The sequence below is a fragment of the Engystomops pustulosus genome, chromosome 3 (assembly GCF_040894005.1).
Source record: "Engystomops pustulosus chromosome 3, aEngPut4.maternal, whole genome shotgun sequence".
Classification (NCBI taxonomy): domain Eukaryota; kingdom Metazoa; phylum Chordata; class Amphibia; order Anura; family Leptodactylidae; genus Engystomops; species Engystomops pustulosus.
The window spans coordinates 126,358,593-126,384,804 of NC_092413.1; the positions used below are offsets into that span (position 1 = coordinate 126,358,593).

The 26,212-nt window shown below is 41.9% G+C and overlaps 1 protein-coding gene across 5 annotated transcripts in view; it reads left to right on the forward strand.

The window, feature by feature from the left end:
- Positions 1-26,212, forward strand: part of UBE3D (ubiquitin protein ligase E3D) — a 131,483-nt gene that overhangs the window by 21,117 nt on the left and 84,154 nt on the right. For all 5 annotated transcript variants that reach the window (XM_072142048.1, XM_072142046.1, XM_072142047.1 and 2 more), the window contains exons 3-6: positions 6,377-6,467; positions 20,854-21,079; positions 22,838-22,907; positions 23,922-23,991. In XM_072142048.1, the coding sequence (XP_071998149.1) occupies positions 6,377-6,467; positions 20,854-21,079; positions 22,838-22,907; positions 23,922-23,991 (457 nt within the window). The remainder of the gene's footprint in view (positions 1-6,376; positions 6,468-20,853; positions 21,080-22,837; positions 22,908-23,921; positions 23,992-26,212) is intronic.

Here is a 26,212-nt window from a genome sequence, read left to right on the forward strand (position 1 = left end):
TAGGTAGAATTGGTGTGGTGGTAGGTTCCCTTTAAAGTCAAGGAGGCAGAGAGTTTAACACAGAAGTTAAGCTCTCTTCATCAGACAGCCCCCCTCACTGTAATTGAGGGTCCTGCATCCAGAAACATCACCAACCAGATCTCCTGATATCACAGTGGAGGAGGCGTTCAGAGACACCTAGACATCAGTGTTTATACAACCGATTGACATCTCACTTAAAAGTTGATTTTGTGGATGATACTGTGGATCATGAAAGAAAAACTAGATAGTGTTATGCTTGGTAATATCCTGGTAGTGGTTTATTAGAACAATTGCTGGTGACAGGTTTCCTTTACGAATTATAGCTGAATGTTATACAGAGGCATAGGCAAGTGGTAGTTGTGAAATGGCACCCTCTCCATGTCAAGAGCTGTTAGGGAAACTTCTCTATGAGCTTTCTAAGTACTGGAGAACTTACTGATTGAAGCTTTAGCCACTGCCTGGTAAGGCAACAGTTAACAATACCTAATTCTATTGTTCAATGATGTTGGAAGCTGAATGGAGGAGTGCTACCACCTGACCAAGGAATATATAAACCCCTGGTGGGCGGGAGCACCTGGTCTTAAGTCATATTCCTCATGGTCTGTCTCTCTGAGCAGGAGCGTGAGAGACTCCATCTTGGAGTCAAGTTTAGTCAGAGTGAGCAGCACATGTCCTTATACCAGGAATCACAGGTGCCTCAGGCACCTGCCTATCACCCAGGGCAAGTCCGGAGACTTAAAGAGGACCTGTCACCTTCAAAAACGGCACTAGGAGCTGCTTATTAAAGGAAGTGCTAAAACAGACCCAGCAGTGTTACACTGCTAGCGTTGTCGGAAACCTCCGACAAACACTGCTGCGCTGTACGCTACAAACTGTTGCAAAGCGGTCCAGCGTATTCATGAGGGGGCGGTCCGAGGCCCTGCCTCTTCCCCAGACCGCCCCGCTCGCTCCATGGGCCAGGGGTGACTCGCCCCTTAAACCCGCTCCCTCATGAATACACCGGACCGCTTTGAGAGCAGTCCAGCGTTTGCATTGTACAGCGCAGCAGTGTTTGTAAGCATTATTGGAGGTTTCCGATAAAGCTAGCAGTGTAACACTGCTTTGTCCGTTTTTGAGGGTGACAGGTCCTCCTTAAACCAAGAGCTGAGATCCATCACCAGGGCTCCATGTCTACCAGCCCAGCCTAAAATGACTACCAGGCGTGTAACTTTCCTGTGGACAAGCTCTCCCTGACTCTTCCAGCTTGCCGAATCTCCTGCTAAAGTTGCTGTTAATCTTTTGCCCGCTGTCTGCTGTTGAATAAAGAACTGTAAATTTATTTGCACAATGTTGCCTCCGTCTGATCCCTGGATCCAGGCTGCTTCACCACCATGGGCTTCCCCATCCATCACGCAGGGACTCATTTTAGACACCTCATGGGTTGCCCCAGGGAGAAACCACTGCATTGGCCTCTCCCTCCAAATTTCATGCACACACCACCTACTGAAGACCTGCCTCCCCATACCAAGCACCTTGACCACATCGTGCCTAAGGCCGCACTAGCCAGCCACTCCGTTATTCAGGGCCTCTGCTGCCTCCAGGGCACAAGAAAAGACATTTTGCATCTGTATTGAGCCGTTCTTTATAGGACACCTGTCATCCCAGCCTTTATCTAGTTAGGCAATTCACACATTAATCATTCTAAAATCATATTTTCTTTATTATGTAGATGATCCTGGACACGTGGAGAAAGTGATGTTACCCCTCCCATCTCCTCCCCCTGCTCATGTCTGTGTGTAATGTATAGTAAAGCATTGCTAGTGTTTGTGCTTTCTGCTAAAATTCTCTGTTCTCCCATACACATGTGAGAGACACAGACATTAGCTACAAGAAGTTTTTAACATGTCTTTCTCCCATACACATGGCTGCATCCTGGAGCAGCTGTATCTCATATACACACAGGCTGCAGGGAGCCAGCACCAGGAGTGTCACTTGATCATACAGGCTGTCAGTCATGTATATAGGAGTGTCTCATATACAGGCTGTAGGGGGCATGTGTAAATCATACACTCACAGGCTGCAGGTGGCGACAGAACCAGGAAGCATAGAGAGGTGCCAGCACCAGGAGTGTCAAATCATTATACAGGCTGTCAGTCATGTGTATAGGAGTATCTCACACTCACAGGCTGCAGGGGGCGTGGCCACCAGCATCAGGAAGTACATAGAGGAGCCAGCACCAGGAGTGTCACATCATTATACAACCTGTCAGGTAAACGCTGAGGGTCAGGCAAACACTCATGAATAAGCTGAATTGCTGAAAATGATAATGACTCATTGGACCCATCTCAGGTCATTTGCACACAGCTTTAGGACTTGATTGTCCCTCTACATGCCTATAAAATTAAACAATGTAGGGATAGGGGCAATGCTTTCTTGTGGCAGTTTATGAATATTTATTTAGTTATGGGGATTCATTTGCCTGACAAGCAGTAGGGTAACTAGAGTCATGGGGGTCCCGGGACAATATTTATGACAGGGCCACCCCCCTATTTACAATACACTTGCAAGCATGAACTCTGGCAATCTTCTTTTTGGATTGCTGAAATGTTTTTTTGCAAGACATAGCAATTTCCTTTGCCCAAATTTAATTATCACAGAGACCATATATAATTTGGCTGGGGTTACAATTATAAAGTATTTGGTTCCGACTTGAATACCAGAATAAACCTACGGAACCTATCTTGTACGTAACCCGGGGACTGCCTGTACTTGAGCCTGTTTGGGAACTTTGCACCTCCTTTAGGGTTACATTTTGTCTGTTTGCTGACTCTATGATTGATACCCATTTTTCTTGGTCTGAACATGTAGAGCAGTGATTGAGAACCTATGGCACGGGTGCCAGAGGTGGCAGTCAGAGCCCTTTCAGTGGGCACCCAGGTTGTCACCCCAGGACAGAGTTCACCAGACAGGACTAGAATCTACCTCCAGTAGCAGACATCTTGAGATGCTGCTCTCGATGCTTATTTTAAGGTGACACATCCTTGACGGTTTGGAACTCCAGGAAAAGTGAGAAGGTATAAACAGGGCCAGATTATCTTCCTCTTGCTGGCCCCATGATTCTTCCTGTACAGAGAGAACCTGAAGAAAAGCTATAATGATGTTTAAATTTGTCATTGTGCTTTAAATTGTATTGGTGTCCTCAGGGGGCCGAAACAACTTAATCTTGTGGAAGAACAGGGAGCAATAAGTTACCGCTTAAATTGTCATGTAGGCACCTGATGGTAAAATAGTGGGTCTTGGTTGTAGTTTGGGCACCTCATCTCTAAAAGGTTCGCCATCACTGATTTAGTGGGTGGCCCTCTCTTGGCACTATGTTCTTTCTATTTGATGATAACCAATTTGATGTTTCTCTGAGGGGTCATCAAATATTTTGATATTTTTATAACCAAAAGCTTTTTGTTTCACTTAACCAACTTGAAGATCACCAACAATACAGATTAAAAACATTTAAACATAGGTTGTAATGTAACATAATAAAAAGTCAAGGGGGTGAATACTTTCACAAGCCACTGCTTCGCCATGCTCCACTTCCAGCTTTATTTCTTTTAGTTCTCTACTTGGATGTTTTTTATTTATCTTGGTTGTGGTCATCAGGTTTAAGCAGTGACACATGTCTGTTCTTGTGTTAATGCTGTTGTAATACCTGCAAAGGTGTCTCACCTGATCTTTCTATATTTAGGTCTGTTGTACTTGAAAAATGCAATAAATTTTAGATTGTGAAAAAAAATGAAAAAGTAAAGTGAAGTTGTATTTTAATAGTTTGTTACATTGGAAGTATTTGACCAGCAGAGGGCAGTATTTCTCTATGTTCCCGTTTAGTTATATCCACTCGCTTTTCTCTCTAATGTTCTGTACTGATTCAGGAGCTAAGAAAATCAATCATTTTACCAAGCACCAGCTCTTCTAATGAGCATCATAGAGAGAAAGGTGCTATTGAACAACTGCTTCGCACAATCTCTCGGCTGAAAATAATATGAATCCCTTTGGCCCTTTTATATTTGCAAAAGAAAGCTATAGGAGTTTTGGAGACTTGGTGACCTTGAAAGTCTCTGTATGCGCACAGCACTCGCATGTGATCCTCGATGTGCAGTGCTGCCTCATAAGTGACATGTTTCCAGTGATAGGAGGAGTACAGGACGGCCGCTTGTGTATCGTTAACCACAGAGACTCTTCTAGTATCTGTACTGGGCGATAAGCTTTTCTCTCCTTTTCACTTCATCTAATTGGTTTGGATCACAAATATATCTGCTGAACTTCTTATCCTTTGGTTTCCTTTTTCTTTCTCAGCTGAGAAGTTGTGATTATTTTGTTGACTACCAAGCTCCTAGGCGTACTTGTCCTTTTCATCCAACGCAGATTGTAAGGTTCACACTGATAAATATCCAAGCCATCTATATGAATGACTAAGTGAGTGAGCTATGTTGTGACAGCAAATCTTTTTGAGCATTGCTTATCCTTACTTTACCTTACAAAGCTGTTGCACTTTATTTCTGAAATCTATTTTGTAAAGTCTCCAAAATAAACTAAACCCAGCTTTTTATCAGGACCCAAACACATAAGTGAAGAAATCTCTTTAATGTGTGGTAGAGGACCCACATTGGATGTAGGCGCAGAAGGTAGTACCGTTATTGAAGTGCCCCCTTATCCTCACCCTTTCCACAAGGCTGCTTATGTCTGCCGGGCTGAGAAGGCACCAGTCTATGTCTAGCAGATCTGCAGGGCACCTACCTAGGCTGGTCTTAGAAACCGGACATTGCCTTTAACATAGAACTTTCCTTCAACCTCTTGGCCCATATGAGGTTTTCTGTTTTTGATCCTATTAAGGGAAATAAATAATATATAATATTTTTATTTTGGTACATTCACATTAACAATAGGCTTGAAAACAGTAGATTTATGTTGAAAAAACTCAAATTATCCTTATTTAGGGACGCTGCTGTCCCAATACAGTCGCTAACTGTTGAATCATTATTTGGTCCTGAGTGGGCTTCACTAGTGGATGAAATGACTGATCATGGGGGTGTTTACATTTTGGAAGGCATTTTTCAGTAACGACAACTGTTTGCTAATTCAGGAACTGTACAAGGTTATTATTGCAAAGGCATGTACAGCTAGGCCCATAAATATTTGGACACTGGCACACATGTATTTTTTTTAACTTTTTTTTAACTTTAACCTGTTCACTGAAACAAAGTAAAGTTATAGCTATAGAATGGACATTACATCCAGACTTTTCCCTTTCATTGAAAAAAAAACAAAAAAAACACATGTAACACATATAAAAATGCACGCACAGTTCTAGCTGAATATTCTTTGGACGGTTGAAACTAAGATCAAGCTCTCCTAGAAAGATGGAAAGAAAAAAGTATGGCGAAGGCATGCTGCAGCTATGCTCCGAAGCATACTGCATCATCTGTAAAACACGGCAGAGATAGTGTGATGGCATTGGCACTGGGTCACTAAGCAGTCAATGGAATTCTGAGATATTCCATAGTCGTTTCATAATACAGATGGACAGTGACCCAAAACATTAAGCCAAAGCAACCCAGGAGTTTATAAGACTAAACAAGTGAAATATTCTTGAATGGCCAAGTCAGCCATCTTAACCCAATTGAGCGTGCCTTTCCCTTCTTAAAGACTAAACTTCAGAAAGGCCCATAAACAAATACAAGACTTCAGGCAGTCATTGCAGTCATTTTAACCAAGAATTAGAAAGTAACATTTTTTTCACAATTATTTAATCTGCCCAATTACTTTTGAGGTCCTGAAATTAAGGCATAAAATGCTTTAGTTCCTCTCATTTTGATGCAATTATTTTGTACAACCCTTTAAATTTAAAGAGGACCTGTCACCCAATTTATCAAACGCTGCGGCAGGGTACAGTGTAATCATCGGACAGCTTGCAAAGCTGTCCGATGTATTCATGAGGGGGCGGTCCGAGGCGCTGCCTCTTCCTCGGACCGCCCCGCTCGCTCCATGGGCCGGCAGTGACTGCCCCCCCCAACCCCGCCCCCTCATGAATACTTCGGACAGCTTTGCGAGCTGTCCGACAATTACATTGTACCCCGCCACAGTGTTTGATAGCGTTACCGGAGGTGTCCGGTAACGCTATCACTCTAACACTGCGGTGTTTGATCAAGCAATCAAAATTAGAAAAATGTTATTTGTCCTAACTGTACCTACACATTGTTGAAACATTATTGGGTAATAAGATACCCTGACACCATCCAGTTTATGTTTATGTTTCTGTCTGATCTGCCACTGTTTTATAAGTGTTTTTTTTTTTTTTTAATTTTTTTTTTTTTATGTTTTTCAGCAACTGCAACAACATTTAAGGAACTCCTAAAAACCGAAGAAAAGTTCACATTCTATTGCCAGTCCTGTGGAGCTGTGGTTCTCCAGGAACAGTAAGACCCATTTAGAGCTGCTTTATGGCTTCACTCAAGTTTCATCACTTAATTACTTTTCTGCTGTATATGTACAAGGAAGTGGTACATTCCACATTTGGAGTGAGAAAGAACTGAAACACACATTATTACTGAGTTTCTGGGACCATATGGAATATGGTGCTCTGTTGCAGTAGACTCCACATGGCGCCGTGCCAACTAGCGTAGGGACCCATTAAATGAAGTCACCATGAAGAAGTTAGTGGGTTTATGCAGTGTGATCAAAATGTACCTACGTACCTCAAGTTTGATTTGTTAATGTAGTCTACCAGCAATAGATCTGTGTATGATGTTTTCATGTGTGGTCAGGATCTTTCTCTCTTTAAATGTTGAGCGGTTTAAAGGTACCGGAAGGTTCTATGTTTTCCTAATTGATTGTGTTTTCCTGTACAAACTTAAAGAGGACCTAAAGTAAGCCTAGTGCTACAGCATATGTCGCAGTGTTACACTGCTTGCTTTATCGGAAACCTCCGATAACACTAACAAACACTGCAGCACTGTACAATTGAAAACGCCGAACCGCATTGTAAGCAGTTGGGCGTATTCATGAGGGGGTGGTCCGTGGCGCTGCCTCTGCCCCGAAACACCCTGCTTCTCCATTTGCTGGTGGTGACTGCCAAGCTTCACGCAGCAGTCACGGCCCCTAATCCCGCCCCCTCATGAATACGCCCTACAATGAGGTCCGGCGTTTTTTAAATGTGCAGTGTTTGCAGTGTTTGTTAGCATTATTGGAGATTTCGAAAGTGCCCCCTAAGCACTTTCCATGCTCCAACTTTGAGGTGGAAATCTTGTTGCAGCAACGAGAATGAGCTTTATGCGTCTGTGAGATTTTGGCACAAAGCATGAGGGAGCCAAGGGAGCAGGGAGGAGGTTAGGGGACGTTTATTTGCTATACCACGGTAGTCTTCACACACGTAGGAGCAGGGCCGGATCATAGGGGGGGCTCCCGGGGCTCAAGCCCGGGGCCCCCACCATATTGCCCCCCCAGGGGGCCCCCACCAGCTGAGCATTGTCTGACACTGACTGGGAGCGATGTCCAGCGGCGTTGCTGCAGAGCATCGCTCCCAGACAGGCAGGAAAAGTCAGCACGCACAGAGCCAGCTCTGCAACCCTGCTCCGAACTCTGCTGTGAGCTTGACAGCCTCTGGTTGGAGTGATGTGCTGCACCGCGGCTGCAGAGCATTGCTTCCAACTAGAGACAGCTCTCAGTGACCACACAAGCCCTCCCCCGATTGAGCCCCCACCCCTTAGATCGGCAGCCATACTCTTCCAACCCTCCCCCGTGATCCCTCCCCCCCGGTTGGCCTCCCCTCCATAGCTGTGGGATACTGTGTTGTCAGGAGAACGGACGGAGCCTCCTCTCAGAGCAGAAAGTGGAGGAGCTGTGCTGTGACAACAAACTACACGTGGAGAAGAGACAACTTACAGGGTAAGTGGCTGTATGCATGGGACTGTGTGGCTGTATACATGGGTCTGTATGGCTGGTGTGGCTGTATACATGGGTCTGTGTGGCTGTGTACATGTATACATGGGTCTGGGTGGCTGGTGTGGCTGTATACATGGGTCTGTATGGCTGGTGTGGCTGTATACATGGGTCTGTATGGCTGGTGTGGCTGTATACATGGGTCTGTGTGGCTGTATACATGGGTCTGTATGGCTGGTGTGGCTGTATACATGGGTCTGTGTGGCTGTATACATGGGTCTGTATGGCTGGTGTGGCTGTATAGATGGGTCTGTGTGGCTGTATACATGGGTCTGTATGGCTGGTGTGGCTGTATAGATGGGTCTGTGTGGCTGTATACATGGGTCTGTATGGCTGGTGTGGCTGTGTACATGGGTCTGTGTGGCTGTGTACATGGGTCTGTGTGGCTGTGTACATGGGTCTGTATGGCTGGTGTGGCTGTATACATGGATCTAAGTGGCTGTATACATGGGTCTGCATGGTTGGTGTGGCTGTATACATGGGTCTCTATGGCTGTATACATGGGTCTGTATGGCTGGTGTGGCTGTATACATGGGTCTGTGTGACTGTATACATGGGTCTGTGTGACTGTATACATGGGTCTGTGTGACTGTATACATGGGTCCGTGTGACTGTATACATGGGTCCGTGTGACTGTATACATGGGTCCGTGTGGCTGTATACATGGGTCCGTGTGGCTGTATACATGGGTCCGTGTGGCTGTATACATGGGTCCGTGTGGCTGTATACATGGGTCCGTGTGGCTGTATACATGGGTCCGTGTGGCTGTATACATGGGTCCGTGTGGCTGTATACATGGGTCCGTGTGGCTGTATACATGGGTCCGTATGGCTGTATACATGGGTCCGTATGGCTGTATACATGGGTCCGTATGGCTGTATACATGGGTCCGTATGGCTGTATACATGGGTCCGTATGGCTGTATACATGGGTCTGTATGGCTGGTGTGGCTGTATACATGGGTCCGTATGGCTGTATACATGGGTCCGTATGGCTGTATACATGGGTCCGTATGGCTGTATACATGGGTCTGTATGGCTGGTGTGGCTGTGTACATGGGTCTGTGTGGCTGTGTACATGGGTCTGTGTGGCTGTGTACATGGGTCTGTGTGGCTGTATACATGTATACATGGGTCTGGGTGGCTGGTGTGGCTGTATACATGGGTCTGGGTGGCTGGTGTGGCTGTATACATGGGTCTGGGTGGCTGGTGTGGCTGTATACATGGGTCTGGGTGGCTGGTGTGGCTGTATACATGGGTCTGGGTGGCTGGTGTGGCTGTATACATGGGTCTGGGTGGCTGGTGTGGCTGTATACATGGGTCTGGGTGGCTGGTGTGGCTGTATACATGGGTCTGGGTGGCTGGTGTGGCTGTATACATGGGTCTGGGTGGCTGGTGTGGCTGTATACATGGGTCTGGGTGGCTGGTGTGGCTGTATACATGGGTCTGGGTGGCTGGTGTGGCTGTATACATGGGTCTGGGTGGCTGTGTACATGTATACATGGGTCTGGGTGGCTGGTGTGGCTGTATACATGGGTCTGTATGGCTGGTGTGGCTGTATACATGGGACTGCACGGCTGTGTGGGCTGAGGAGTATGTCACATGGGATTTCATGGCTGGTGCAGGGTGAGGTGTATGTTACCTGGGACTGCGTGTCTGTTAGGGGTGAGGGTAGATATATAGATGTATTACTTGGGGGGCGAGGAGACTGTGTGTAGCGGTGTTGCTGGGGCGAGGCGGCTGTGTGTAGCGGTGTTTTGCTGGGGGCGAGGCGGCTGTGTGTAGCGGTGTTTTGCTGGGGGCGAGGCGGCTGTGTGTAGCGGTGTTGCTGGGGGCGAGGCGGCTGTGTGTAGCGGTGTTGCTGGGGGCGAGGCGCCTGTGTGTAGCGGTGTTGCTGGGGGCGAGGCGGCTGTGTGTAGCGGTGTCGCTGGGGGCGAGGCGGCTGTGTGTAGCGGTGTCGCTGGGGGCGAGGCGGCTGTGTGTAGCGTTGTTGCTGGGGGCGAGGCGGCTGTGTGTATCGGTGTCGCTGGCGGTGAGGCGGCTGTGTGTATCGGTGTCGCTGGCGGTGAGGCGGCTGTGTGTAGCGGTGTCGCTGGCGGTGAGGCGGCTGTGTGTAGCTGTGTTGCTGGGGGCGAGGCGGCTGTGTGTAACTGTGTTACTGCTGAGATAGTGGAAAGTGAAAAGGAAGATGTTTATGCACGCTACACTCAGTGGGGGCCTCCACCAGACTTTGCGCCCAGGGGCCCCCACCAACCTTAATCCGGCCCTGCGTAGGAGTGGTTTATAAAGGCTCAATGCAGTGTAAGATTTCCTTTTAATAAAGTTTTTAGTTTTAGATCAATCATCTGGTTTGTAATCATCTGTATACAGTGTTTATGTGATATACTGTATTATGGATGTTTTGTACCGCTCATCTATTTAGACTAGATTTGACAATTGTTATAGTCCTTGAATATGAATGACACGTATATATATGGTAACTTTGGGAGCCCTTGTAATGACTGTACTATGGCAGTATACTCTATTGGAGCATGTTTGATGTCGATGTCAGGGCTGAGTGAATACAGAAGAGCAGCTGGTACAATCCAGAGGCGAATGTATCTCGCTCGTCTCTGTCATTGTCAGTTCTGCTGCTTGTGCTGATAATTTACATGTAATCCAGTTTGTAAAACTTCTTCAGATGCGTTGATTTATGACCAGCATAGGAGTAATTGAATCTTCACTTCATTGCCATTACAGAGGAGCCCGCCTCGCCTGGTAACATTCGGGTTTTGTTTTGATTAAAGACGGTCGGGGAGTGTACAGCACTGACAGATGTTGTGCCTGGGTGAGGTTCCGATGGAAATGAATAAGGAAAATGTGCTTCAAAGACAACTGGCAATGAAAGCAAGAAGTGGCATTGCTACTCCTAATGTTCTAGGGATCATTTTTGTGGTACTAGTTGTGTGATATTATCTTGACTGTTTACTGTGTGGCAGATAGTTAGACATTGATTTTGTAGACAGACAGATGGGACCAAGCGGTAATGCTAAGAAAAGCTGCTGTATATTATAATTTTAATATTAATTCTGGTAGTCTTGAGAGTTAAACGCTTCTCTTGGAGACAAAGTATATGGGGTTCATAGTGTTTAACATGAGAAAATAGAGCACCTCGGACTGCTGTAAGTTTGGTCCACCGTTGCAAGGCTATGGCAGTGCAGTGTTTTGTTAGCTTTATCGGTATGTTCACCGCTAATACTGGGGTAGGGCTAGGGAGCTGCTTACTTTATTAAGCAGCTTGTAGAGTGTTTTTAGGGTGACAGGTCCTCTCTAAGCATCATAGGGCAATATGCATTGACTTATATGTATATATTTATTAGCAGATTTGAAAAAAACACAAATATGATCTCTTCCTGGTAATCTTATACTTAACACTTAACTACTCTTAACAGAACAAATGGCTGATACAAGCAAAGTTTTTCTAAGAAAAAAGGAATTTCCTATTTATTCGCAGTGCTGCTACTGAATTAGAATCTTACATTCATTGTTATACTGTAATTGACCATTCAATCCGTTTTGGAGTTGAGCAAACCTTAATTTATGGGTAAACATGGACACCTAAAATAGAGTTTGGAATCTAATTCCAACTGGGACTGTATGTCCCTTGTTTTTCATTGACCTGGAGAAAATGGTTTTAATAATAATACTTCTTTATTTTATATGAAGGTCAATGATTAGCGTATATCTCTCTGTCTAGGCCAGTGAGAGGCTCAAATATGTAATTGTAACTTAGATCATAATGAATTGTGCTTTATAAGAGATCTGTACAAAAATGTTATGCTTTTCCAATGAAACCTAACTGATATCTGCTGAAGAAACATCCTATAATCACATATAAAGCCATGCCCGTCTTGATTTGGCACAAATATGAAACCGTCTTTTTGAAGCCTAGAACATTCACAGAGATGTGATGAAGGAAAATCTGAATCATGCCCTGTAGCCTATGGCAGTGTGACTACTAGTACCCCATGGCAAGTTGTGCTTTAACCCCTTCCCGACATTTGACGTAATAATACTGCATGGCGGGAGGTGCGTTCCCGCAATTTGCAGTATTATTACGTCATGCTTCTGGTACCGCCTCCTAAACGGAGCCGGTACCAGAAACATGGGGTGCCAGCTGTATGTTACAGCTGGCACCCGTCTCTAGTACCCGCGATCGGAGTTTCCTCCGATCACGGGCATTAACCCCTTTCACGCCGCGGTCTTGTGTGATCGCGGCGTGCAAGGGTCCCATGCGCCAAATCGGACCCCCCTGTGGGGTTTACCGAGGGGGTCCGATCCTCCGCTGTCATCCCCGGGGTCTGCCACTGCCCCGGGGATACGCAGCTTCTTCCGGGAGCTGGGTCCTGCCTCCTGGCAGGACCCAACTGTGACACACTGAGCATGCGCAGCATGCTTAGGGTGTCACATAATACAGTGTAATACATCTGTATTACACTGTATTATATGAAGAAGAGCTTGAACAAGCGATCAGAGGATCGCTTTTTCAAGCCAACCTGTTAAAGTAAAAAAAATGTTAAAAACACTTAAAATATACATTTATTAATAAAAAGAATTAATTAAATAAAGTTAAAGTCCCCTAAACACAAACATTCCCTATACATATCTAATAAAGTAATAAAACACAAAGTCACCAGAAAAACCCCACATATTTGGTATCGCCGCGTCCGTAACAATCTGTACAATAACTTAGTAACATTACTGGACCCGATCGGTGAACGCCGTAAAAACAAAACACGAAAAACTCGCCAAAAATGTCAATTTTTCATAGAATCTCTTCACAAAAATGTTCTAAAAAGTGATCAAAAAAAGTTATGTACGCCAAAATGGTATCACTGAAAAGAACAACTCAACACGCAAAAAATAAGCCCTAAACCAGCTCTGTCAACCGAAAAATATTAGCGTTATATCTCCGTAAAGATGGCGATGCAAAAACAAATGAGATTTCCTCTATATTAGTTTTTTTCCAGTAAAATTGTAAAAATAAATGAAAAACTATATAAATGAGGTATCACCGTAATCGTAGTGATCTGTAGAATAAAGATATTATAGTATTTTTATTGTACGGTGTAAAACCCCCAAAAAATACAAAAAGAAAGGAAACCAAAATTGACAATTTTCTTTTCACCCATACATTCAAGAGTTAATAAAATCTCATCAATAAGCTAACGACCCATTAAAATGAAGTATTTGTAAAGTGCATCTCAAAAAATAAGCCCTTATATGTCCAAATTGCTAAAAAAAATAAAGATTGTATAGCCAATAAAATGTGACAATGCATAATCTGCTCTGAATGGTGTAGCTTCCCCTTCGATGCCCTGGCGTGCGCCCGTACAGCAGGTTACCACCACATATGGGGTATTGTTATACGCGGGAGAGATTGGGTATCAAATTTTGTGGAGCGTTTTGGTATTTTATCCACTGAGAATTTGTAAATTTTTTGAAAAACACATAAATTTAGCCCAAAAAAATGTACTTTCAAAATTGTATCCGATTTAGTTTTAACCCCTGTAAAACAATTAAAGGGTTAACAAACTTCATAAAAGTTGTTTTACATATGTTGAGGGGTATAATTTCTATAATGGGGTAATTTATGGGGTTTTACTTTTATTTAGGCCCCTCAAGTGACTTGAAACCAGAGCAGGTCCCTCAATAGCAGGATTTTGGGTTTTTTATGAAAATGTGAAAAATTGCACCTAACGTTCAAAGGCCCTTAATTTCCTACAAATATAAGAGTATGCATAAAAAACCATGGACACATAAAGTAGACATTTGGTGAATGTTAGTTATTACGTTTTTTTGCTGTTATGACTATGTGTGGAAAAAGTAGAACATTTTGAAGTTCGAAAATCGAGAATTTTTCCAAATTTTCACCAAATATCTGATTTTCTCATAAATAAATGCAAAGCATACCACCAAAATTTTTCAACTAACATGAAGTACAATGTGTCACGAGAAAACTATTTTAAAATCACTTGGATATGTTAAAGCGTTTCAAAGTTATAACCACTTATAGAGACACAGGGCAGATTTGAAAAAATGGGCCGTGTCAGGAAGGTGAAAAGTGGCTTCAGCGTTAAGGGGTTAAAAACTTTATAACTTCATATTTAGAAGTCCAGCATCTAATTGCTGGCCACTTGTATATGATGATGATGTTGCTGCAGGAGTTGGCTAGAAATAGATTTTTTTTCCTTGTTGCAATGAAGGTACACATTCCTCCACAACTTCACTTTCTTCTTCCTTCTTTGAAATATGTACTCTATATTATTGATTTTTTTGGAAGTGATTTACACTATATGTTGAGCAAAGTGGTTTTTAATTCACTTTCTGCAGAATTAATGTGTTGTGCTGGTGCTACTCAGAGACTGGATTAAGAACATTACCCCCACCAATCTCCTCTACAAATCTTTTCTACATACTCATGATGAATTACTGGTATATCTTCATCTGTGGTTGATTTAGATCTTTGTAGATGTTTTTCTATAGCTGTCCATCTTTAATAGAAAATATATCATTACATTATGAGCAATTGATTACCTATTTATCAGCAGTTTTTAGCAGTTCTGAATATTTTGCAATAATACCAGTCATATCCACCTCAAAGAGGGGGCAAAAATGGGCTTCTGAGTGAGATGGGATGTGGCTCAAATGATCTAATTTTCAATCAGTAAAAATTTGGACATATAGTTACAAACAAAAGATAATTTTCCCTTATTACCCTTAAATAAAATTTATTGTCAAAATCAATGATTATATATCCTCATAGATCCAGGCACTGTGACTGTGGTAAACTTCTTATATTTATCATCCATGCCTTTCTGCCTTCTAAAATCTACTTTTACAATTATGCTAATGAGTCTGAAGGACTCTGGTGGTTGTTTTTCCAGAGCCCCTTAGTGCTGTAGCTTCACAGGCTGTTACAATGAGCAGAGAAGATCTCTCCTCCCCCTACACTTCCTGCAGCTACTGGATTACACAGGCAGAGGGAGCAGGGAGTTGGGTGAAAAATGTTCTGTCTGTGAATCTGCAGAATGGAGGTGCTCTGGTGAAACCCCTAGAACCCTTCATGCTCATTAGCATGTGAACAGTAAGCAGCACCTGGTGTCTTGCGTTTAAACAAAACACCAGTTCCATGGAAACACATATGCAATTGGACGGAGCTCCGACTCATGTGACCACAACATGAAATAATAATAATATAACATGAGACCAATTGACCAGGGAAAAGGAGTACTTTTGTAAAAAGTTGAAATGAAGGGAATCAACGTGGTGGGCATTGCTACACCTTTCATTATTTCTTTTTCTTTTATATAATGATTTTTTTTTATGTATTTACTTGCCGCATGTGTGGTGCTAATGTCTGGTGACTATTTCCTGTATAAGAATTTGTTTTCCAAAAATTCATATAGAAAGCCAAAAGATGAAACGGGCCTGGTACTCCTACTACATTTCTATATATATTACCTCCGATGGTGGTGGTTAAATCTGACAGGTTCCCTTTAATTACAACCACGTTTTATGACATACTACATTAGTAATATGGTCATCATCTGTTACTTGACTACTTTTATACAGAAATTCCACATTAGTAGCGAGTTTACACCACACTGATGCAGATCGCATGCTTTGGATATTACCCATGCTGCACTGCACCTCCCCCAGGTAATGGCCGGAGTCTTTGTAGCTGATGAATGTTTCCATAAAGCTTGCTGTTAGTATTTCATGCCATACTAGTTGTACGGTGATACGAAAATCATGAGGCTGGCGTAATATAAACAGTCACCTAGGGTTATAATGTAAGCAGAGGATAACTCGCATGATATATTCCCTTTTTCCATTGTCGGTGTGTAATGTAATTAGATTTGTGACGTTATACATCAAGTATATTATAGTACTTTTTGTTCTCTCTAACTTTAGCAATGTACAGTGTCGGTCTTCCACGCTCTATGTAGTACTTAAATGCAGATATTTATCATCTGGATCTGTAAATCTGTCTCCTGATGTCTACTTTGGATTCCATTGCAATACAAAAGCTGAAAATGTCAAGATGAGGATTAACTGGTTGGAATCTGTGTATATTCATAACACTAAACAGTTGGAACCTGGGGGAGAAACTACGTATATGCCACCCCAGTTATAGCACAGTAAGACATTTTGTGTTTTTTTTTTTTTTTTTTTTTACCCACACCCATCCACTTCTATATATCTAATCACAGCATGCTTCCGTGGACTTCTACTCCTCCCCATCCTCCATTGGGGCATTCTGTGATTTTGTGAGATTAGATACATACACTCCTGCTCAAAAGTTTGGTGTCCCTTAGAAATGTCCTATTTTTGAAAGAAAAGCATATTTTCTTTCAATGAAGCTTATATTAAATGAATCATAAATACATTCTAAACATTGTTCATGTGGTAAAAAGCTAGCCTAGCTGCAAACATCTGGTTTTAAATGCAATATCTACATAGGTGTACATTTGTGTTTGCTAAGAATTTTGTAAGAAGGCTAATGGATGTTTTAAAAAACCCTTATTTCGTTCAAGTATCCTAGCACAGCTGAAAACAGTTTGGCTGATTAGAAAAGCTATAAAGCTGACCTTCCTTTGAGCATGTTGGAAATTTGGAGAATCACATTTGTTTGTTCTATGAGTCTCTCTCTCTCTACACTCTCTCACTCTACAATGCCCGGAAAAAAGTTTTCATGTAAAACTCGATAGTCTATTCTTGGCCATTCCATGGGACAAATTGCCAATTAACTGAAGATTTTCTACAACAGTGTGTACTACTCCCTTCAGAAGAGAGCACAAACGGGATCTAACCAGAGTAGAAAGAGAAGTGGGGATTCCCGCTGCACAACTAAGCAACAAGACAAGTTCAGTTGAATCTCTAGTTTGAGAAACCAACACCTCACATGTCCTCAACTGATAGCTTCATTATATAGTACCCGCCAAAGTGTCAATCTCTACAGTGAAGAGGTGACTCCACGATGCTGGGTGGCAAAGAACTCAACCAAAACAATAGACTTAATGGAAAGTATAATGAGCATATATTATATTGCACACAATCGTGCTGTTATCTGCAGCTAAATACAAAGCCTTGACAAAGTCTGTGCTGGGCAGCGTGGTCTCTCTCCATTTTCCGGAGGTAATATACTGGATCGTTTTTTGCTTTAATACTCTGGCACTTTCTGATACCTCCAACACCTTTGGATATTTTGGTGATACTTTTACGTATTTTGAAGTAGTTTTATCCCTACATTCTGGGATATACCTTAGTAGATACCCCTATATACATATAATACTCCGGAATTATGCATTTTCGACCTGCTGCCCAGCACCAATGTTTTCTATGCATTCATCCACATTATTATTTTGTGTATGAATAGTTTTAAATTGGTTTGCTAATAAAATTATTTTATGGGATTTGTGGCAGTCTGCTCTCTATTTTTTTGCTTTGGTACTATGGCAAAGGAAAAGCCATATCTGAGACTGGCTAATGAAAGAAAAAGATTAATATGGGCAAAATAAACTTGGAAATTGGACAGAGGAAGATTGGAAAAAATGTAATAGACGTACAACTCTAAGTTTGAGGTGTTTGGATCACACAGAAGAACATTTGTGAGATGCAGAACAACCTGGGGGGCCTGGGGTTACTTAGGTGATGGTAAAGTGGGAGATTTGTACAAGGTAACAGGGATTTTGAATAAGGAAGGCTATCACTCCATTTTGCAATACCATGTCATACCCCGTGGTGCCAATTGCGTCCTACAACAGGACAATCGCCCAACGTACACCTCAAAATTCTGCATGAACCATTTGGGGAAGAAGCAGGCAGCTGGTATTCTATCTGTAATGGGGTGGCCAGCCCAGTCATCAGATCTCAACCCCATTGAGTTGTTGTGGGAGCAGCATCCACGTCAAGCCAATCAAGCTTGGGGGAGCTTCTGGAAGCATGGTGTGAAATTAACAGCTAGAATGCCAAAGGTCTGAAATGCAGGAATTGCAGCAAAGGGAGCATTCTTTGATGAAAGCAAACTTTGAAGGAGAATATGATTATTTCACATGAAGAAAAAATATTTTAAACCTTGTCAATGTCTGGGCTGTATTTTCTATTCATTTTGCAACTCATTAGAAAAAATAAAAGTACAATTTTTCATGGAAAACACAATTATCTGGGTGACCTCAAACTTTTGAGCAATATGTACATGTGGTAGAAGTTGCAAATGTGACATGACCTTAGATCACCCTGTTCACATGACATGAAGTCCCTAATGATGTAACAGAGCTCACTCTTAATGTTTCACACAGCAGCATGTCATTGAGTAACCTAGCAGTGAGACCTGTCAATTAGGAAGGAGGCAGGCCAATACCATTAAATTTTAATATGCAGGTGTGAAGAAAATGTGGACTGCTGAGGGGTACACAAGGTCAATTAATTATCCTTTTATGGACACTCCCAGGACGCAGGGGTTCTGGAAGGTGCAGGAAGTGATTTAGCGTTGTCCGCACAACAATAAATTGCAACTCTGAATGGCTGAAGGACCTAGCCCCAGTGAAAACAAACTTTTTCAACCCAAATAATCTGCCACCAGCTCTCCTTGAATATAAGCCTGGTCCGTAATGGGATTATATAGTGTGAGGAATCAACCAGGTAGCATGTATATAACTGAGACACGTCCGTGGGGATTCGTGGATCGAGATAAATTAGCAACGCAGGTAAAATTTTAGATTTAATTGCTTTAATATATATATATATACACACACAGTTAAGCAGAGTAGAAACACACGGGTAGGACTACAAGTATCAGAATGCAGTATGTTGGTTACCCTGTGTGGGCCTAATGGGAACAGAGAGGTCACACTTCAAGATCCTTCCTGTGCTTGTTGTGATGGTGAATTGTTTCCCCAGATAAAGAGCCTTGGCCTCAGGGCTGCTCTGATCATATTAGGTGCCGATACACCCCTGCACACCCATAGTAGGGCTCTGAAGACCTTCCTACCTGGTATCCAGGACCTTGGAGAAATTTTTAAAATCCTTTGTCTGTTGCCAAACTAAATAGAGGGAAGCTGGCTGCGAAATTTCTTTGAGGCTAAACCTCATGTGGAGTTTGTGACACTTCTATCTTTAGCTCAATTAGGCTATTTGGGATGAGGCTGTAGGGAATAGGGAATTTTGTATCAACACTGATGACCTGGCCATATTTATCACAGCAGGACTTCGTGTGATTGGACCCACATCCTCTGAGTTGCATGCAAGTTTACAAACTGCTTTTTTTTTAGATCATTCTTTATTGGAACAAGCAATATTAACATTGTGGGGCACCCATGTTTTGTAGAATAAAGTAAAAAAAGGGATGTACATAAAAAAAGTGATATACTAAGGCCTCTTCCACACACTTACATTGCATATCACGTCAGAGTCTGATCAGGGTGCGATCAGGATTTGGTCAGTGAAAAACTGACAGTTTTCAGTCAGAGTTTGTTCACCTCAGTTTTTCATGTGCGTTTTCAATGCATTTTCGATGCAATTTCAATGTGTTTTTCACAGAACGCGCGTGAAAAGATCTGCAGACTGAGCTCTATCTTTAATGTGAACCCCCCTTCCCTTTAAGGGGCAATAACATCAGTCAAATGTTCTGAAAGATGAGAGATAACTCACAAGAACCATCTGTAGCAGGGGAGTACAGGAGAAGAATAAGAATTAAGGGGATTGTTTAAATTTCAGCCACAAACCCCAAACAAGTGATTGGGTTGCTCCAGTGCTGTGGGAATCAGCCGTGAGTTCCTCTAGTCTGTGCAAGAGGGTTAGTTTACCTAAACAGTCGGACCCTAGTGGTTTTCCATAGTCTGGGGGTGAGGGCTCACATGGCTTTTAACATGAATCCCATTGAGGAACGTTTATTTTTTTAACATTATTGCCATGGAAAGGAACCATTTAGTGATAAAGGCAATGCTTTTTAATTATAGTTTTAATGCAGTATACCGTATATATACTCGATTGTAAGCCAAGTTTTTCAGCAAAAAAAATGTGCAGAAAACCTCAAACTCGTCTTATGCTGGAGTAAAAGAAAAAAAAAAGGCAAAACTCTCCTTTCCGGGAGCCCCACAGGTCTTCTCTTGTTCCGTCAGTAGCGGCAGGTTCGTACGTGGCGGCCGCGCAGCTATCACATCAGCTGCGGCTAAATTCATAGTGTGCGCCGGCCGGGCTGCGTGCAAGGACCCGGACCTGTCGCTGACCTGGAGCTGAAGCAAGAAGAGGACCTGCTGGCTATATACTTAAGGGGGGTGGATGGCTATATAGTAAAGGAGGCTGGCAAGCTATATACGAAAGGGGACTGACAGGCTATATACTAAAAGGGGCTGGCCATATACTAAAGGGGGCTGGTAGGCTATATATTTAAGGGGGCTGGCCGGCTATATACTACAGGGGAATGGCTGGCTATATACTACAGAGGGCTGATTATATACTACAGGGGGCTGGATATACCCTACTGGGGGCTGGCTGGCGATATACTGGAAGGCTGTGACCAATGCATTTTCCACCCCCGGCTTATACTCAAGTCAATAGGTTTCCTCAGGTTTTTGGTGGTAAAATTATGTGCCTCGGCTTAAACTCTGGTCGGCTTATACTTGAGTATATACAGTATTTATTTTGAGTGGATTGAGGTTCTTTTTGAATATTAGACTATCAACCATTTCTAATGCCACTTATACATTCAGTGCTGTGATTCAGAGATACATTACCCACTTTCTTCTCAAGTGATTCTATAATTGTTTTACCTACTTTCACGCTCTGAATTGTTAAATTCCTTTCTTTGGTTTGGTTGCAGGCAATTTCTCCGAGTCCTTCCTCTACCCAGTGAAAACTGGAGTTCTCTGGTTGAAGAATGGTGCTGCCACCCTGATCCCTTTGCCAATCGAAGTTGCCTGCCCAAGGTTAACGACTGTTTTCTGGGAGACACTTTCCTTTTGGTGAATAAAGCAAATATTTCAGACCCCCCTAGAGAGACTAATGAGATGTCATCTGTTCCTCACTGCGTTGATGCAAACGTCTCAGTAAGTTATTAGTGTTAATGACATCAACTAATTGGTACATTTATATTGCCCAGTATAACTTTATTATCTCAGATGAGGTTTATTTCAGGCAGAAGGGGGCTCTTAATCTCTCTGTTAGAGGCTCCAAAGGCTGTTATCAAATACCGTGTGAAATAAGTTTGTGGGTGAAATGATGTTATTAATTTTCCCTGACAATATTACATGTCAGTGCTAGATCATATCTTCCTGTGGGAGTTAAATGGCAATGAGCCCTGCTGCTTGCATTTATTCTGCACTTTAACGTGAGGAAGCTAATGCTCTGACTACGCTGTTAGACATGTACTCTAGGGGTCTTAAATAGAAACTTACATTTAAATGTAGGTCTGTAAAATACTAGACATATTATCTTCCATAATCTTGGACAAATCATATACAGAAGATTACTTGAAATTTGAACCCTTTAAGTCTACAATTTACAGGATTTTATGCTTGTTTTTAATATGTAAGGCGGTCCCCTACTTAAGAATACCCGACTTACAGACAACCCCTAGTTACAAACAGACCTCTGGTAATTTGCTGTACTTTAGCCCTAGTTTACAATAATCAGCTGTAACAGTTATCACAGGTGTCTACAATTAAGCCTTAGTGTTAATCCTTGTTCTGACTTAAGAACAAACCTACAGAACCTATCTTGTACATAACCCAGGGACTGCCTGTACTTGCCCTGCTCCAGCCATCTGTTCCGACAGTGATGCCACCATTCTCTTTGTTTACACTTGGCCAGGGTGGAGGTACCAGGGATTTTGTGACTGCAGCCAGTTGCTGTTCTAGGAAAGGTGATATCACTGTATAAAAAAGCAACACGAAATAATATGACATGAGCTATGGCATGAAGTCAATGCAAAAAAACAAGTGCCAAGCTTTATAGCTCATAGATTCCAAGAGATCCAGATGCTTTATATGTACATATGTAAAACAAACAGTACAGTTAAGTGCTTTAAGTAAACAATAAAAAGAGATATCTTCAACACGACTCCCTTTTTAAAAAAAAAATCTATATATGTATATATAATATATTTTATTGTACTCACAAACATGAATAAAAAAGTGCTTTGTATACGATTAATCCAAACAATGGCCAGAAGACACCATTCTCATCTTCTGGCCTTCATTGGAATTGATCTCATACAAAGTGGTCGAAGATAGCCCTTTTTATTTATTTGAAGTACTAAAAAGTACTGTTGTTTTACTTACCTATATGAAGAATGTGGATCTCTTGGAATCTATGAGGTATAAGCTTGAAACTTGATTTTTTTTTTCTATCACTATAACCTATTAATTTCTGTTCATGTGCCACATGTCACAGGGGTGTAAACGAAGAAAATGGGATCCATGGGTATGTTAAATAATCTTGTTTTATTTCTATTTGTGTTTTTTACTTTGCCAATGCTCTCTGACCTTATAGTGTCATGTACCAGCAGCATTAGACGTTCAACACGGGCTGTAAAGGAGTTAGCAGAACCTATAAAGTTACTCTGACCTTAGAAAAAGTATTATTTTTGTGAGCGGTGTAGTGATAGTACATTGTGCCAGGATATTTCTGTTATATGGTGAGTTTAGACAAGTGGGTGCTGAAAAAAGACAGATGTCACTGAATGTCAGCACTAGAGGAAGAGCACCATAAAGTTCAGTCTGCCCTCCAGAGAGAATATATAAAATTATACATTCTTTAACGAAAGGTGTAATGTGACATTTAAGTGACATTTTTCTGGCTTGCAGAAATCAAAGGAAAATACCAAAGTCGTTTGCAAGCGGTGCAGAGCAATACTGGGAGAGTCGGTGTCATCAGGTATGTAAAAGAGAAACATTCCTAATACCAGGCTGACAATAAAAGGCACATTCTGCTTACTTGTTAAGGACGCGGCCAGCTGCTCCTTACATAAGCTGTAGTATTGTAAAGAAAAGATAAGGCAAAGTTTTCACACTCTCACTACATCAAGTCACTTGCTATTGTCACTGGATTTTTTTAAACTGGGGAAGAAACGCAGAATATTCATTGAATGCCTTCTCTAAATGGCCCATTATTTGCAAATTAAACCCAAGAGAATTGTGGCGGATGATTGATCAGTGCATTGCATGTTGAATGAAGCAGGTAGATTCACACTCTCATTGTCAAGGGCATTGGTGACCCAGATTATATATCTTGACGCTTTGTAAGCTTCAGTTTTGTAGTCAGTCTTGCTGTAAATTCTGTACAAGGCTGGATGATCTGAAGTCACATAAAGCCTTTTACGCTGGAATTTATAAGATTTCATTTATATATTTGAAGATAAACAGGAAAATATTGCAGTCATTTCAATAATGGTCTCCGGAACGAAGAGGGGAAATTATTGGGCTTGGGAATGTATACAGATCTCTTTGAGGGTGTAATAGTTAATGGTGCGTGATGGATTCTATATGCCTAATGATGAAATCTACAACCCATAACAGCACTTTATCCACTAGTCGGTCACAAAATTAGAAAATTGATGTGAACTAGCCCGTCATTTCCGATAAAACCACTCCATACAAATCATGGTACTATCATCCACTGTGTCATCTGTAATGATTGAAAATTTTGGCTCTACTACACTAGTCAGTAGTGGCTCATGATGTTATTTAAGGTATGAAGAAATAGAGAAATTGAGCATCACCATCCAGAGATGAGTCATTTTTACCACCAATTCTTCACAATATTATCCTACAGATTGTTTGCACATTTAAATGTTTTACTTTATCTATATTAAATGTACATATTTTTTGGTTATTTAATTTTCATAGTTTTTTGAAGCCATGCTCATTGTTTTCTATGTTTTTTATTTAGATGCTGTTAAATATTACATTACTGAAGTTTTGATTCTGCCATCTTCTCAACCATACAACATGATTTCAAGGTAAACTTATAGTATAATCTTCTTCTGTTTCTTATATATAACCTCATTCCAAGTAAAATCAACTTTTAAAATTATGCTTATTAGCCAGAAGGTCTCTAGGAGTGTGTCACAGGCTGCCACTCCCCCTCCCACCTGCTTCCTCAGCACTTCCCTCTCACCTCTTCCTGCTGTAATTTCATGCAGTAGACAAGGTTTAGTACTTCTGCACAGTGTAAGCTAAAACACGCAGGCGCTATGTTAAACCCCTCCCACCCAACCCCCATAGCACTTCTGGCTCATTAGCATTTCCATCTTGTTTTAAATGTTTATTTTAAAAAGAATGGATAACAAGTACAAGAGGATTACCACAGTCACAGTTCCTGGATCTATGAATAAGTGTTCCTGGTTTATCATGATGGATTTTTATGATAGATTTCCTTTAAAGCAATACTACCAGTTAGTATACCAAAAAACGAACCAGACATATGGTACTCACCTGCATTCCTCAGGCAGTTGTCTTCTTTAATGTTGACATGCTGGGGTGCTTAGAAAAATACTTCTTATTAGCATGTCTGGCGCTCCAGGCTGCTAATTATGCACGCCTTTCATACTTAACTCTCCCATGCTAGAAGGAGAGGGAGGTGCAAGTGAGGTAGGTGTGGGGGCGTGGATAATTAGCAGCCGGGAGGGCCGGACAGCTTGTCCCCAATCTCTGGGCTGCTAATTATAAGTCTTTTTTTCTATGTGAGTCAAGACTAGCAAAGGGAACCCCCAGGATCAAGATGAAGAGGAGCGTAGGTGAGTATGTCTGGTTTGTTTTTTTGGTATACTAACTGGTAGTTTTCCTTTTAAGCTCTATTTCATCAAGACTTGTACTGTGCATGGGAAATATGCGAGTTTCTTCCGGTTACTTTGAATTTAAGTTACTCTATAGAAAAAAAAATAAAAAGCAGAGGCCTGCAGAGGTTTTCTCACCTAATGCGTTTGTGCAAATCAGGCATAACCCTGTTGTAGACATAATGTTATGGCATCTTTTGTCTCCTCTCCACATCCATTGGACATCCAGGGTGATGAAATGTCTATTACCATCAGATACAAAAATGGAAGCAGGCACAGATACCGCCAGTGTCAAGAAAAAAATATGGCGTCCATCTTAAAGGAAAGCTATGAGGTCACATTGTTTTCTCCATTAGTTAATGAGCAGCTGTGGAAAATGGGATTTTTGGTGTTTTTTTTTGCCTTTTGAGATAAAAGTGCCAGGTATGCAACCAAATAGTAGTTCATATATAGCTTGGATGGCATCTATAGAATCCAGAAGTCCCATGAGCGATTTGAGAATTTTGTTTTCTTAAGTCACATATTTGGTTTAATGGAATTGGCAAAATGTAGAATTCTAGAATAAATAATAATCGTTATTTAGGGCCATCATATTTTACAGCCTGTTACAGATTTAAAATGAACAAAATACATATAAAATAAGATATTACAGAGCAATAACAAAGCAAGATAAAAAAAATAAGAGAAAAATAATTTATTGTCACATCTACGTATGTATTAAATGATATTATGTTGTAGCTTTAGCTGATGCAAGATCATCTAGTTAACATAGGACAAGTATGACATATACATGTATATATTACTCTGAAGGTGTGTTTTTAACCCCTTAAGGCTTTAATGTCTGGGTAATTTTTAGATAATTGTCATACTTGGTTTATGGACCATAACTTCCTTTTTTATGCAATACCTTAACCCAGTGATGGTGAACCTTTTGGAGAAAGAGTGCCCAAACTACAACCAAAACCCACTTGTATGTCCAAAGTGCCAACATGACAATTTAATCAGTAACTTATTGATCCCTGCTGTATCACAGGTTGTAATCGTGTTGATGTCCCGAGTTCACCAATACAATAGAAATATGGAGACATTTGGATTGTAGCTTCCCTCCAGGGTCCCCTGAAGAGGAAGGATCAGGGGACCCAGAGCAGGAGCTCCAATGACAATCCATCACTATCCACACCTTCTTGCTCCTCCTGTAGTCCAGGCAGCCAAAGATGTAACTTAAAATGGCACTGAGCATGGTGCTTCCTGGGATGTATTGGACCACAGGAGAAAGCCTTGAGTCCTATGTTGGGGTGAAGGCTGGGTGCCCACAGAAAGGGCTCTGAGTGCCACCTCTGGCATCCGTGCCATAGGTTCGCCACCACTGCCTTAACCCCTACGGGACTCAGCCTCTTTTGGCCTT